The 16,148-nt window shown below is 34.9% G+C and overlaps 2 protein-coding genes and 1 long non-coding RNA gene across 4 annotated transcripts; 2 read left to right on the top strand and 1 right to left on the bottom strand.

Annotated features, from left to right (window-relative positions):
* Positions 1-3,682: 3,682 nt before the first annotated feature.
* Positions 3,683-5,180, bottom strand: LOC139775376 (uncharacterized). The gene is made up of 2 exons (XR_011718814.1): positions 5,081-5,180; positions 3,683-4,965 (listed from the first exon to the last, which is right to left on the bottom strand). It is a non-coding gene; the product is annotated as an uncharacterized lncRNA (long non-coding RNA).
* On the top strand, positions 5,081-11,588 carry Abcb7 (ATP binding cassette subfamily B member 7). 2 transcript variants are annotated; one of them, XM_071711307.1, is made up of 12 exons: positions 5,081-5,429; positions 7,771-8,022; positions 8,102-8,309; positions 8,420-8,586; positions 8,684-8,962; positions 9,041-9,215; positions 9,284-9,441; positions 9,552-9,715; positions 9,833-9,962; positions 10,069-10,344; positions 10,424-10,691; positions 11,454-11,588. In XM_071711307.1, exons 1-11 carry the CDS (start codon positions 5,262-5,264, stop codon positions 10,673-10,675), a joined length of 2,229 nt encoding a protein of 742 aa, XP_071567408.1. In that variant the 5' UTR covers positions 5,081-5,261; the 3' UTR covers positions 10,676-10,691; positions 11,454-11,588. The 2 variants fall into 2 exon arrangements, with proteins under 2 accessions (XP_071567408.1, XP_071567407.1); XM_071711306.1 differs by lacking the exon at positions 11,454-11,588 and having other exon boundaries at positions 10,424-11,160.
* On the top strand, positions 11,560-15,395 carry LOC139775372 (uncharacterized). The gene is made up of 9 exons (XM_071711305.1): positions 11,560-11,699; positions 11,851-11,957; positions 12,061-12,215; positions 12,295-12,513; positions 12,608-12,727; positions 12,853-13,088; positions 13,170-13,239; positions 13,323-13,789; positions 13,935-15,395. The coding sequence occupies exons 1-9, from the start codon at positions 11,638-11,640 to the stop codon at positions 15,154-15,156; spliced, it is 2,658 nt and encodes an 885-aa protein (XP_071567406.1). The 5' UTR covers positions 11,560-11,637; the 3' UTR covers positions 15,157-15,395.
* The last annotated feature ends 753 nt before the right edge of the window (positions 15,396-16,148 follow it).

Below are 16,148 nucleotides of genomic sequence, written 5' to 3'. Positions count from 1 at the left end.
CGGGTTTAAGGGCCGGTCTACAATGGGTGACGTAACTGTCGTAAGTCGTGAGTCGTAAGGAATTGACCAATCACAGTCGAATTTGAAAAGAATAATCAACTAATGATTGGTCAATTTCTTACGATTCACGACTTACGACACGACATCCATTGTAGACCGGCTCTAAAGCCTTGTGTCTACGATGCTAGAACTGCGTCCGAGTTTTGGTTTAAGCCAATAAAACTGCTGCTTTTCTGTAAGAGCTGCAAGTTGATTGGCTTAAACCGAAACTCGGACGCAGTTCTAGCATCGTGGACACAAGGCTTAAAGCCTTGTGTACACGATACTAGAAATCGGTCCGAGTTTCGGTTTAGAGCCTTGTGTACACGATACTAGAAATCGGTCCGAGTTTCGGTTTAAGCCAATCAACTTGCAGCTCTTAAGCCTTGTGTACACGATACTAGAAATCGGTCCGAGTTTCGGTTTAAGCCAATGAAACTGCTGCTTTTCTGTAAGAGCTGCAAGTTGATTGGCTTAAACCGAAACTTGGACCGATTTCTAGTATCGTGTACACAAGGCTTTACAGAAAAGCAGCAGTTTCATTGGCTTAAACCGAAACTCGGACCGATTTCTAGTATCGTGTACACAAGGTTTAAGCCAATCAACTTGCAGCTCTTACAGAAAAGCAGCAGTTTCATTGGCTTAAACCGAAACTCGGACCGATTTCTAGTATCGTGTACACAAGGCTTAAGAGCCGGTCTACAATGCGAGTCGCAAGAAATTGACCAATCACAGTCGATTATTCTCCTCAAATTCGACTGTAATTGGTCAATTTCCCACGACCCACGACTTGCATTGTAGATGCATTGTAGACCCAGCATTAGAGAAACTATTAGTTGCTTTCCATTTACATCAAAACTCAGATAATTCTCACTTGTGATGTCATTCTGTCTTTATTATTCATTAATCGCCAAAAAGGATAGAACGACGTCACAAGTGAGAATTATCTGAGTTTTGATGTAAATGGAAAGCACTTATTGTCTAAAGACTCTAGAGACATAAATGTCACTAGAAATTCTAGAAAATGAACTTTCCTATTGGATATCAAACGTTAGACACTGGACGTGGTGTGAAACCTTAAGGGTCGACAGGAGTAACACTACCGACCTCTGTCGGGTTGCTTAGCTGCGAGTCCGTATTTTATTTATTATAAATTTTTTAAGAGCCAAAATGGAAAATCCGGCTCTGTACCAGCTTGCGGCTGATCTTACTGATTAAAACGAGCATAAGTTTAATGAGATTCGTTAATTAATTTGGCTAAAATTTGGGAAAAACCGTTGCAAGCCTAAAAAGCTGCTTAGAAACGATTTTTCCCAAATTTTAGCCAAATTAATTAACGAATCTCATTAAACTTATGCTCGTTTTAATCAGTAAGATCAGCCGCAACCCGGTACATAGCCGGATTTTCCATTTTGGCTCTTAAAAAATTTATAATAAATAAAATACGGACTCGCAGCTAAGCAACCCGACAGAGGTCGGTAGTGTTACTCCTGTCGACCCTTAACCTACATAAGTAGACCACACTACTCCGGACACTCTGGTCCACGATGGGCTGAGTTTCCACCGAACGCGTTACGCGTCGCGTCATCCATCGCAACCAATCAAAACATCTTATTTTATTACATTATTTGACGGGATGTTTAGATTGGTTAACGACAGACGACGCCATGACGCGCTCATTAGAAACTGGTAGAAACTCAGCCACTCGTGTACCTATAATATATAGCATGGACACATGTGCTCCCGCGTGACACAACTGGGCCCGCAATGGGCTCAAAATGCTTTTCAATTATAATAAATAACTGTTCTAAGCATAGAAAAATATACTTCAAAATAAATATGAGTACACATTGCACTGTGTATAAATAATTTCATAAAAGATTACATGCACATGAAGGAGAATAAAATTAATACGAGACAAATAATTTAGAATTCGCGAATGCTAGAAGCTGTTAGAATTTTTGTGATAACGTAAAATTAAGTGCAACACATCTCGCTCATACTTCGAATTCACAGCAGAAAGAAAATTGAACAGAACGATAGAATCTGGGTAGAATCCGCACGAACATTGTTAATTGTGTGCAAAGATTCTTTTAAAATATCTTTCAATAGAAACTATTATTGTTAACATATAATAAAAAAATATATATATATTAAACAATGGCAAGATACTATATGAATTATTAATTATAGCAAGAAACTAAGCATTTAACGTTTAAAAATAATTGGAGCAACAAATATACACTCGTATTTCAAAGCAACAACAAAACATGTGAAATCTAGGAGGCCAATTGGGAACAGGCACACGGCCAATATGGCGGCCATAAGCCGGCTCATATACACGTGGAACATATGTGTGCTCACAAGCAACATATTGTTTTGCGTGTATGAACCGGCTTATGGCCGCCATATTGGCCGTGTGCCCGTTCCCAATAAATATAAAGTTTATTTCTCTGCGATTGTTACAAGAAAATAATTTAACGCTCTGAATTTTTCTTTTTTTTCTCAGTCTACAAAAATTTTCTTTTTCATGCTCTGCATTTCTCGTATGCACGACATTTTTATAATAATTTAAAATTTTACTCCTTTCACTTTACCTGATAAAGAAGCAAAAAGGCGATGAATAAAGGCACACTGAAAGGAGCGAAGTAAAGGCACGTGGTTCTTCTTCTTCTTAATTTATGACACCTGGTTTCCTGCGTGGATTCACTATAATCTTGTGTAAATTGTGAATGAACGTGGTATATGCAGAATAAATCTAGCACAATGATCTAACACTGATTTTAGTTCTCAAACACTGAGATTATAAGAACTCTGAGTTCAAACTCCGCACTTGGCGACTGCATTCAAAAGAATGAACTCAATGAACCTATGGTGGAAGCACAGAAGTATAAAAGTTATTATGGGGGCAGAGTGGGAGGCAGAGAACCAATCAGAACTGCCCCCCACATATTGAATTCAAATGTGATCGTACTGGATTTGTGGATTTTATGTTTGGGGCACTTCTGATTGGTTGACTGCTCCCCTCTACTTTTGAACGACTGCGCATCCATCGGATTGCTTCATCTTGTATACTTCCACCCATGGTGTTAGAAGACAGGTGTAACATTGCGCATAATGGCGGCCGGAGATTACGACAGCCAATCAAATGTTTATCCAAAATGTGGCGCCACATTTAAATGCAGCATTAGTCACAGTTTGTGACAAAAATGCAAACAAAAATAAACAATTTGTAAATATAATACGAAACCTCACAAATTAATTTAAAAAATATAATACATAATATACTAATGATAAAAAAACAATTTCTACATTAATAAGTAAATAAAGAATAAATATTGCAAATAAGGAATTAGAAAACGTTATTAATAAGAAAGTATACAGAAATGATTACTCGTATTGCAAACTGTAAGAACAATATTTCTGACACAATGTTATATTTAAAATCGTCTTAAGTTTATTATAAAATGCTATAATAAAATAGCCTTTGCAGCATCTTAATATAAGATTTTCTGTAATCTGAAATCTAAGATTGAACTATGAGCACCGTTCTAAGTTGTAGAGACGTGTAATTGATTGTAATATAAAAGAAAGTGTAGGAGTGATATTATATTAAAACAATGATATAAATAAAGGAATGCAATTTTTCCAGAACATGTTTTTATTTTACATTTTGTACATTTTCGGTAAAATAAACCGCCGCGTACGTCTGGAGGTCGGTTATGTATCTTGAAACGAAGTGAAAATTACAAAAGTCAACGGGAAGACAATGATGACGAGGACTGTGAATGACGACGACAGCACGTTGGCATAGCTTCTCCGCAAAAATAGAATATCTAATATCTAAACACAATATAACCTTTAACTATAATATACTTCACAATAATGGGCCAATTCCTTTTAGTGACACAAGTCGACACAAACATCGTTCTATCCTTCTTGGCATTCAATGAATAACAAAGACAGAACGACACTTGTGTCGACTTGTCGACTTGTGTCACTAAAAGGAATTGGCCCAATATTGAAGGAGCCATATTGCTTTTGGCATCTTGGATAAAGTTCTGATTGGTCAAAGAAAATGACGACTGCGCATCCTCGAAACTGTTACACCTGTCTTCTAACACCATGCTTCCACCATGAATGACCCTATCATCATGGACCCTATGAAATGAGCAGAGTAGAGTGGGGCCGATATTCTAGAACCGGCTTTAGAACTTCTATCACACACTACGGCAGCAACTGTTAAACCAATATTTTGCAATTGAAAAATACATTGAGCGAGTAATTGTTTGAGAACTGCAGTGGAACAAGCTGTATTCGAAAGCTCGTATGCAAAAGGCTGTTTCCAATCATCAAAAATACCTCTATTTTTTCTCAGTATATTCTATTTTCTTTTTTTAGTATTCTATTTTTTGCTTGTTCTTTTAACTTTTTCGGAGCATGAGCAGACACATTGTTCGAGGTTTGAATAATTTTATGAATACTTGAACTCATGTAGCAGTTGGACTCTTCTGTGGTCCCCATTGTCCCCAACACTATTGGGCCCTTTAGTGACTGCAATTTTAGGATCTGCCTTACTGCTGTTGTTTGCTGAAAGAACGACGATTGAAGGCTGAAGAGAATTGGCGGTGATGTTGATTCCAAGCTGAAAAAAATTGTCCTGTAACATGTATGTACAAAGTTTTGACATGTACATATGTACAAACCTTTCATCCTTAGGGAAACGAAAGAAATGGCAATTTGAATTTTAGCTCGTATTTTGGCAGTCTCGAACGCTGCAAATTTGATAACTTTTGCTTTTATTCATTTTGGCGTCACTGATTAACGAATTTTTGCAATATTTCACCGAAAATTTGCGAAAATCAACCTCTGTGGAGTCACACCGACTTTGCACTACCACACATACAAAAATCCTCTGATTGGTCCCTGCCAAAATAATGGCGATGCGCATTACGGATCGACGCAAACCACAAATAAAAGGGTTGAGTGAACATATTGGTTATACTGTGTATGTATCATATGTATGTACATCATGCTTTACCATATGTTTCACGGCTGATCCGTATCGCGGTTATGATTTTTATGATTACATCAGATTACAGGATCGCCACGATAAATGTGTATATATATTTTCGGTTCGTAATGGCATTTATTTTAGTATCCAGTTAACATTTTCGCGATAAAACGAAAAGAAATAGTAAAAAGAAAAAAAAACGGAAAAGATGTTAGGCGTACTGTACGGCCGTCTACCGCGCGAGGTGCTGCACAACAAGAAACTGTGGTGTATGATGAGAAATACGTACAGCAGCGGAATCGGGACACGATTAATATTATCTAGTAGATTCCACATTGCCGGGCGTAATCCCGTGTTCCTTCCTCTCGGCGTCAGGGTAATACATCCAACAATTTTGTATTTATAAATGTCGCACTGTGTGTGTGACACAGGCTCCTACGCATTAATTACTAATTATATAATTACATAAACAAGTATACGTGTACTCTGTGCATATTTGCTATTTATGTATATGTTATATATAATATTTCATATTGTATACATTTATTTTAATCTTATTATTTTTTTGTTGTATTTTATTATCTGTAAGACAATCAATAACAAATACAGACGCAAATACTACAGTTGTCTTGTGCAGTATTATATTAAGATATATATTTCAAGATTTTACACACAAATTTTATTAGGCGTTATTCTAAAATATAAAGAACTTTTGCGCCTCATTTACTGTGTCTGGCTCTCATTTAGTCCGCTTTTCTTATATTAATGGATTTTCCACAGAGCCTACAGTATACAATTACAAATTTTATCTTTGTTGAGATGTAATACAATATGTAAAACGTGATAATCATAATTGGATTTGAAGATTTATTACAGGTAACTTGTTTGCAATAAAAGTTTTTGTTACTGCTTCTACAGATATAATATCTGCGTGTACGCAATGGGGCGAACGTCGAGAAAACGCCGCCAGAAGAGGAGGCTTAGTTTCGTAAAATTGAATGAGGACACTGACGAGTCTTTGATACGTTTAAAATCCTGGCTTCTAAGCGAAAACTGCGTGTCTATTCGTTATTTGATACCAGAGCATTTTCTTCTAACAGGCAGAGGCTTAAAAACATTAAAGCCCATAGAGAGTAACGAAGTGCTGATTCAACTACCGCTTCGAATACTGTTAACAACAGATGTCTTGTTGCAGAGTGATATTAAAACTGTATTCCTGTATAATACCACTGATAGTTTCAGTTCCCAATGTATGCTCGCGACATTTCTCATATACGAAACACATTTAGGGATGAGATCAAAGTGGTATCTTTATCTGAAAACACTGCCGCAGTCTTTCACGAATCCAGATTTTTGTTCCAACAAAGAGAAGGCAATGCTGCCAAGCTTCATCTCGCATCCCTTTTATCAAGCCCATCAATTGCAACAAGAATTTTCTTTGTTAATGAAAACTGTAAAATGCCTGGATATTAATAAAAGCCATTGTGCTCATTGCGATATGCATCTGCAAAAGATAATAACATTTGCAAAATATAAATGGGCGTACTATGTTGTCAATACACGAGCGGTATACATAGACACTAAAGTATGCCAAGAGGATATATTTAACATAAAACAGCCTAATAATTTGGCTCTCGCGCCCTTCCTAGATTTATTTAATCACGACGTAAATGCCGCCGTTAAAGTATCTACTGTCACTGATGATTATCAAAATCAGTTTTATCAGATTGTTACTTTAAAGCCGTTTGACGAGGAAACGCAAGTGTTTATTAATTACGGCGCACACGACAGTCTCAAGTTGTACATCGATTACGGATTTTTTATTCCGTGCAATCTGCTGGACGAAATCCAATTTGACGTCATTGACGTACAGAGATGTTTTGACGTTTCGAGGAATAAATTAGATTTTATTACATTCAATAGTTTTCACAAGGGTATGTCATTTACTCGCGACGGTCTGAATTATAACGCGACAATGACATTATTTGTAGTAAGTACAAAATTGGAGAAGGACCGTTGGAAACTGAAGATATATGGCGAAACGTTTGACACAGATGAATGGCGTACAATCAATAAGTTAGGAATAAGTATCTTGAGCTTGAAGAGAACAGAGTATACATGTGCTTTAAGTAATATGAGGAATGTAAAACTTAAGAGCCCGAGCTTTTCAATCGCGATTAATCTCGCGGAGGAGTATGTTAATATCTTAGATGCGGCACTTAGTCACATGGAAAAAATAGGAAAAGCTGTACTATATTAAATATTTTAATAATCTGTACAATAAAATTTGAAGTATATTCAGAAAATGCTTTTTGTACATATGTATAACTTCATTAAACGTAAGATATTTTGTTTTTACAAAGTATTTTGATAGAATAAATAGAGTGATGAAAGTATTTCTGTAATTTTTTTTACTTATCCATTGTGTGCAATATATATATTTAGTAATTTAAAAAAAAGCTAAATATTTCTAACGAATTTCTTCATATGTAATAATTCACAACAATTTATCATATTATATATTTTGTTATGTAAAACGAAAGTAACATGATCAGTTTATCATTTGATTTTACATCTCAATTATTCCTTCAAAATCAGATCAATTAGATGAAACATACATGTGAATACATTTGTTACATGTTTATAAATATATAATTAGCGTGGTTGTGGCATACATCGATTATATATAAAAAAATAAAATCTTATGTATTTTGTAGTGTTGCAGCGGCAATGTAATTGATCGTGCTCAGAAGAAGAAGAATGTGCCGCAATCTAAATCTGTCGTGCCGCCAGTGAAATTTGTATCGGTTGTTACTGGACTAACCGGAGCAAAGCCTGGCCAGCAAAAAAGAAACTGCTTCCATCCTGGCGTCTCTGGTTTGAGCAGAGATGCCATCGATTTACGCGATAAACCGTCGATCACCAGTACGGACATGTTAAAAGCTATGCTCAGATACATTTGGCCAGAAGTAAGCAATATTGTATTACTTATAGCTTAAGCAGGATGTAAAATATTATTTATTACATTTATTTATTACATTTTTGTAGGATGATCCAGAAATCCGGAAAAGAGTGAAAATAGCAGTGGGTCTACTTGTAGGAGCTAAGGTCTTAAATGTTTTTGTGCCATTTATTTTCAAGTATGCGATAGACATTTTAAATGCCCATACCGCAGCAATGTCCGGCGGTGCTGTGATGGATTTAACAACCGCGCCTGCAACAGTCGCGACCGTAGCAACATCACTACTTGTTGGATGTACGGATACTAATGTCTTATTTTAGAATATCTTAATATTTTAATGTACAAGAGAGAATTCTCGCGATCATACGTGATTTTAAATAATTCCACTGTAATCTTCTTTGCAGATGGAATAGCACGGGCTGGAGCAGCCGGTTTCAGCGAACTTAGGAACGCGGTTTTTGCGAAGGTCGCACAGCACTCTATTCGTAAGATAGCGAAAAACCTTTTTGTGCATCTGCACAATCTCGATATGGCTTTTCATTTAAGCAGACAGACCGGTGCTTTATCGAAGGTAATATATGGGGTTCAACAACTTTTTATTTTCTAGTCAACAATATAAAAAAGTTGTGTGCTATAGCTAGAAAAAACGTTTGTTGTACCCATTTCAGACAATCGATCGTGGTAGCCGCGGTATCAATTTCGTTTTAAACGCCATGGTGTTTAACATTGTTCCTACAATATTTGAGCTAGCATTAGTTAGTGCAATATTGGGGATAAAATGTGGACCGGAATACTCGGCCGTAGCGTTAGGTTGCGTGGGCGTTTATGCTGCATTCACATTAACTGTTACACAGTGGCGTACCAAATTCAGAATACGTATGAATCAAGCGGAAAATGAAGCGGGCAACAAAGCGATAGACTCGCTCATCAATTACGAAACAGTAAAGGTCAGTAATAGGATGTAAAATTCGTTTTAATTCCTTTTAAAGAAATTTAAAAAATATTATATATGTTCTCTGTCGTAGTATTTTAACAACGAAAAGTTTGAAGCGGAAAGATACGATCAATCTTTGAAGAAATACGAAACATCGTCCCTCAAGACTAGCACGAGCTTAGCGATGTTGAACTTCGGGCAGAATGCCATTTTCAGCGGTGCGCTGAGCCTCATCATGGTACTGGCGGCGCAAAATATCGTAAATGGTTATTATCAAGTTATAGAATACTTCCAGGAAAATCAAAGCTTATATCTTCATTTCTTTTATATATAGGCACTATGACTGTCGGTGACTTAGTGATGGTGAACGCTTTGTTATTCCAACTCTCAGTTCCTTTAGGCTTCCTAGGCTCTGTCTATCGAGAAGTGAGACAAGCTTTTATCGACATGCAAACTATGTTTGCCCTTATGACAACGGACACTGCAATTAAAGTAAGATTACCTGGATGCGAAGTATTGAGTCTCATCTATTCTCATATCTATAAAATGTACATATAATCTATACCTTGCAAACAAAGTAATCTTCGGGTTTGTGTTAACAGTCAAAAGAAAACGCACTGAGATTTCACGTGACGCCAGATTCGTCGGAAATTCAATTTAGAAATGTAAATTTCCAATATGTCGAAGGGAAGCCTATTTTTAACAATGTATCGTTCACTATATCGAGTGGCAAGAAGGTTGCTATTGTTGGAGGATCTGGTTGTGGGTAAGGTATTAGGTATATATAAATTGTTTAACACAGGTTACTGATTATAAATTCATTAATAATATTCAATAATTATTTATAAACATAATTACTTCATATATCCTTTCATCTTTTTAGCAAAACTACAATTGTGAGATTGTTGTATAGATTTTTTGAACCACAGAGCGGCAATATTTACATCAATGGTCACAACATTCAAGATGTTGATTTAGAGGACCTAAGACAATGCATTTCGATTGTGCCACAGGTAAAACCTTATGCTGTTTTTTTTTATTTTTTAATAATTAAAGCTAATTTATTTTATGCGTAAATATTGCAGCGCTTTTTACAATATGTTAAAAATGAAATTGTAGGATACGGTACTCTTTCACGAAAGTATATTTTATAATCTGCACTATGGTAATTTGAGAAAATCGCGCGACGAAGTTTTTGAAGCTGCGAGAATGGCAAATCTACATGACTCGATACTGAAATGGCCGCAAGGATACGATACACCTGTGGGAGAACGCGGTTTGAAATTAAGCGGAGGAGAAAAACAAAGGGTTGCAATTGCCAGAGCAATTTTGAAAAACAGTCCTATATTGATCTTTGACGAGGCTACTTCTTCACTGGACTCCATTACGGAACATGCAAGTTTCAGAAGTGCTGTATTTTGTCGTATAATTTAAATACATTACATCCTTTTAATAAATAAATTTTTTTTTACAGAATATACTTGACGCGCTGCGTAAAGCGACGGAAAAACGGACCTCAATCGTGATCGCGCATCGTTTGTTGACAGTTATGGATGCCGATGATATACTTGTGCTAGATCAGGGTAATTTAGTCGAGAGGGGCACACACGAGTCATTGTTATCTGTACCAAATTCTTTGTATAACAAATTGTGGGAAACCCAATATTTAGGCATGAAAAGATCTCAAGAACAAAAAGAGAAGAGTCAAGCTGAACAGTTTAATTAAAGATAGGATGATCTAGGTAAAGATACTATTTATCATATAACACTGAATGAAAGTCTTAGTCTTTTCTAGGAATTAATTGCCACAAATGTTGTTTTATAATTAAGATTTGACAGATACGTGAGGTATACAAAAATAATTTCGTGATAATAAAATATTACAGAGCTGTGCATAAAAATATAAGTATTAAAGATAGACAACAATATTTGTTACAAAGTCAGTGTACATATTAATATTACATTAGTAATAAACAAATGTTACGCTTGCAAAATCAACTTATTACAAATAGCCTTCTTCGTTGTGTACATATATTCTCAATGAGTATTTCAGCCAATTGACAACAATACAGATTATTTTATGATAATTTGTATGTACATACTTACTTAAGTCAGCCAGATGTTGCCAAATGTTTTCACTTGTAACATATTTCAAAACTTATGAAAAATATGTAATTTATTGTTCGAAATATAATTTAACTGTAAATAAAATATGAGTGGTTCTCTCTCTATTAGTACATAAATTTTTTTATTTTGATTGGAAAATGTTATTGAATAATTCGTTCTCATATGATGATATTAACATATTCATAAAAATTATTTGCGAAATGTATTCAGGCAGAGCAAAGAAGCCATTAATTAAGATATATTGAATATGCATACAATATATTCAATTTTAAAATTCAATTTTGTATTTATTATGGATCCAATTTGAGTTAAAATAAATAATAAATAAAAATCTTAATATCTAAAATGTTTTAGTTTTAAAATTTATTTTATTTTAGATTAATGAAAAGCATTGATTACTAATGCTTGCACAGATGTTACCTTGACAACCATTTGAAACAATTATGGTCGCCGACTAGCCTGCGATGAGCGTTTGACAGTTCTCTCTGACAATTTGATACTGTAAAGATGGATTCTACGCAATTACAACGCGAGTTGTAATACGCTGCGTATAAATATAAAATGCAAACTGAAGCTTCTATCTTACCAGTAGTACAACTTAATGTGCATAGAACAATCACTAGGTAAATTAAACTTCGAGAGTATCTATATAAATCGTGACGTAATATTGGACCAAGAGATAAGATATGTTAAATTTAATACATGCATTTTAGATTAAAAGAAAACTTTTATTTTATATCTCTTAAATATATGATATGTATATGTAAATTATAGAAAAACAAAGCCTTGTTCAAAAGACTCGGCGCTGGAATCCAAAAAGCTATCTCCTTGCAGAAATACACTACTTCTATCGAGCAAAAAATGTTTAAATCCTTTGCCTGGTTTGTATAAAGACAGACTTGTTAAAATACACTCGTTATTTTATAATTATTACTCGTTAATTTGTATTGATAATTATAACGTACATATATATAATATGTATAGGTGCGCCATATAGAGACAGCATGAAACAGCAATCGTTATCGGATGAACCAAAATCTAGTAATAAAAGTACTCTCGGACAAAGGGTAATGTCAGCCAAAATGCTTCGTTTTAAACAGTTACAAAATCAATTAGCCGACGCACACTACCATCTCAATGTAAGTGTGGAAGATACATCGACATGTCTGTACTTAATACCAAAGATATTTGTTTAACATGAAATTAATTTCCTTGCAGGAGCTAGCAAATGAAAACAGATTATTGAAGGCATTGCAGAAAAGACAGGATTCTGCATTGAGGCGTTATGAAGGCGCAAATGCCGAACTACCGAGGCTTATAAATTCACATCACGAAGAATTGAGGGTACTTCAAACGAAATATAAGAAATTGAAGGAATTACACAAGGATACGTGCAACCTGCTAAAAGAAAAAGAAAATGAACTTTATTCAGCAAATGTGAGTTTCTCAATTAATGCATTTGTGTAATAAACTATGAATTTTTTATTTTAACGCGTGTCCGTATGAATTTCCCAAAATTTTTTTTTCACAGTCACAAAATAAGCATCTACTGCAACTCAGTAAAGATCGAAATCTCGAAGAGAGAGAGAAATTGCAGTTACAATTATCCGATATGAATTATAAGATGCAACAGCAACAAGAAACTATACAGGTAATTTCCAACATTTATTTTTAAAGATAAACTTCTCACAGATTTTATATTTACATAGATAGCAGAAATAAAGCACACTAATTATGCGAACCTATGAATTTAGTTAAAATATCTCCTTTTTGCAGCTATTACACAGAAAACTTGCCCTCGAAACTAAGAGCTTGAAGCATCAATTACATGTCGAGATTTCTAAACACAAGGAGACACAAAAGAATTTACAAGAGACGATAGAGAAATTGAAAAGCTTAGAATGTTTATTAGACAATAGAGAAAAGAGATTATATTATAATGGTCAATTGCCAATTTATAGCAAAGAGAAAAATCTAGGTAGCCATTCTCTTACAAATCTCAGAGATGTCAGGTAAAAAAGTCATATTTATTGCATCTTTTCGTTCAATAATATAGAAAATCAATTTTTTTATATACATTTTCTATATTTCAGCATCTCTAATCCAATTAAAGTATCTAGCAGAGGTAAAAGGAGTGAAAATAATATGCCAAAGGATAATTTGGTGAGCGTACAGTAACTTGTATGTGATTAAGCGCAAAATAATTAAGCATTAACAATGATTCTATAAATCTAACGTAATTGCAGCCGTCACTTGACATAGTGGAATCCAATGACGATGAAAAAATAACTCAGCCAACGAATAATGTTAATCACGATCGTTCAATAGATCAGCTAAAGTCAGAAACAATGGCAAGCTTGCAACAGATACGAAAGTTTCGTTTACCAAGATCACCGCACATGCGTAAAAGTGCTCATTCTATGGATGATTTAAGATTTAGGCCAAAAGATCTGGAAGCGAGAGCGCGTGATGATGATAAAGTCACATCGATAGATTATAAAACAATACTGGAGAGAGACGAGTTAAATAACGAAACAAATGAAAGTGGCAAATTAAGGAAATTCTTTAGTAGAATAAAAAATCAGAATTCACAAAAATTGCAAAAAGAACTGAGGGCTGAATTCGATTATTCATCCGACGATGGAGAGAGTGAGAATGAATATTACATTCAGTCTTACGGTACCCCGAAAAAATCTAGAGAATTGTTCGCAAGGTATACATATAACAAGAATATTTCTTGAGAAATCATGTAAAGCAACATTATATAAATAATTAAATCTTACGTAGCATATTTATTCGTATAGTTAATATCAATCCTCTAATTTTGTGCTATAATCCTCATGTTGTATCTGTTACAGATTGATTAACAGCACAGATGATACCTCTGATACTTTGGACGATATGATGAAAAAGGCAGAGTACAGCGACGAGGAAGAAGAATTAACCACACATCTAGCAAGAGGCATAACGTTTCAAAAGCACAAGTACAAGAGTAAATCGAAAGTATTGCATCGTAGGAACAACGATCTTTATGACAGCGGTTCTGACGTTGATCCCGAAGGAGCGATAAATACAAATGGAGATTCTCCCATTGAATATAAAAGCAATGGCTTTCAAACCAGCTTATCTAAGTACGCCAAAGATCAATTTAGTGAAAAAACTTTTAATGGTGTCACTCATTCGGAATATAACACTTTGGACATCGCAGAACAGTCTGTTGAGAGATTGAAGGATGCACAGCTACAGAAAATATCTAATAATACTCTGGATGATGTTAACATCGAAAGTACAGAAGTTCCTCAACAATCTTCAAACTCAAACAAGATGTGGCTGGAGAAGCGACAACTTTTGGAAAGTAACGGAATAGACGATTCCTCCACAGACATCAAAAAGGAAGATTGCACAAAAGAGGAAGAAACAAAATATTTAGAAGAACCAGTGTATGCTGACATGTCATGTGGCAAGGTTTATCATGATACGGACAATGCATATGAAGAAATAAAAGATTTGCCCAGTTCGGAAGAGAAAGAAGTCGAGAAGGGCTCACAGCAAGCTTATGAAGAGGAATCTACTATAAATCGTTCGGATGGCAGGAATCAACCAGTGTATAATTTGGAAAAAGAATATCTTGGATCCAAGGCGGACAAGACGCCCAGCGTGATATGCCACAGTGATGAAGAAACGTCAAACAAAAATGACATCAATATAGAAACCCAGAATAAATTAAACGCCTCAGATGTCGATGCACTGTCCAACAATGTTTCTGTATCTCAGACTGAGCAGGGTAATGGCGCAAAACGCGAAATGACGGAGATAAAACAAGCAAGCGATAAGAAGAAGATAATTAATTACAACAAAGAAAAGCTATTGGCCACGATGAAAGCTATCGACGACAACGAGAATATCGAGTTCCTAAGCCAAGGATTCAAGAATCACAACACGAACAGAATGCAGATAATGGAGAATCTACATCGCGGCTTGCCTGCACATTCAAAGCCGAAGCGCAATATTATTAGAGATATATTCGAGGACAATCACATAGGAAGTAAAGCTAGAGGCACTTGTAGTAAATCGCATTGAAATTTTAGAAATGGTCGCATTAAGGATCGTAATAAATAGCACAAAACCGACTTTCTCGCTTTCCTTAATTCTGTTAAGCTTTACATGCGAACCTTGTCGAACAAATGAAATATTTACAGAAAAAATATATACATCATATTTTTTCTGATGTATCGAGGTTTGCAACTCGTTTGAGGATGCTACTGAATATCAGAGATATGTTTCCTCAGAAATAAATAACAAAGCAGCAATGTATCTTACTTTATTTCTTATAGTCTATTTTCTATTGATTAAAATGAAACTAAAGTTATGAAGTAAAATGAAACTGAAGTATATGTTATTTTTTAAATAAATAAGAAAAAGAAATTTAGATAATCGTCAAGTTTGCAACATTTATTTTTCAAAAACCAAACCAGTTGTTTTCGTTTGTATCACGCGTATCGATTATCTTGTATATGAATTATAAAGATTCAATTACATGAATATATATCTTGATTGCCCTGGTGAAAAAGTTTCTCATATTTTCTCAGAAATTTTCTAAGAGTTAAGACTTATGAAAAATTCTGAAAAAAATTATATAAAATTTCTTATAGATACTTTCAGAATTGGATAAAGATATTCGGAATATTTCAGTATCTGTATGTATAAAAATGTTTCTGATAAATTTTTGCACAGATTTTCTCATATTTATTCAGATTTCTACAAAGATGTGTTGACGGGAAAAATTTGAAATATTTTATTATTAGACAAAGGGAAAACGCCGTAGTCGGCCAGGACTGGATCTTGATTGTCCGAATAATATAATATTATTTCTTGAGTGACTTTTTACGTACAATTCTTTGCCCTAGCAGACCACGCGCCGTTACTTTCGGACATAACGCAGTTTCGACCAAAGCCAGAACGGCACAATCACACAATTAAATTGCTATCAATTTAATTACATTAAGTTATACACATACACAAGAAGGTCCAGGTTCGAATCCTGGCTAGGGTGTTATTTTTCGCAACATTTC

The sequence above is a fragment of the Temnothorax nylanderi genome, unplaced genomic scaffold (genome assembly GCF_030848795.1).
Source record: "Temnothorax nylanderi isolate EJ_2023f unplaced genomic scaffold, tnyl_v1.0 TNYL_tig0097_pilon, whole genome shotgun sequence".
Lineage (NCBI taxonomy): Eukaryota > Metazoa > Arthropoda > Insecta > Hymenoptera > Formicidae > Temnothorax > Temnothorax nylanderi.
This window is presented reverse-complemented; position numbering and strand designations above follow the sequence as displayed.

Bases quoted from the DNA above. Each gene is read 5' to 3' on its own strand.
- Abcb7 (XM_071711307.1), top strand. From the start codon at position 5,262: ATGTTAGGCGTACTGTACGGCCGTCTACCGCGCGAGGTGCTGCACAAC. The intron at 8,310-8,419 runs GTACGGATACTA...TCTTCTTTGCAG, and splicing joins AACATCACTACTTGTTGGAT to ATGGAATAGCACGGGCTGGA. The intron at 8,963-9,040 runs GTCAGTAATAGG...TCTCTGTCGTAG, and splicing joins TCAATTACGAAACAGTAAAG to TATTTTAACAACGAAAAGTT.
- LOC139775372 (XM_071711305.1), top strand. From the start codon at position 11,638: ATGCAAACTGAAGCTTCTATCTTACCAGTAGTACAACTTAATGTGCAT. The intron at 11,700-11,850 runs GTAAATTAAACT...TGTAAATTATAG, and splicing joins GTGCATAGAACAATCACTAG to AAAAACAAAGCCTTGTTCAA. The intron at 13,240-13,322 runs GTGAGCGTACAG...ACGTAATTGCAG, and splicing joins ATATGCCAAAGGATAATTTG to CCGTCACTTGACATAGTGGA.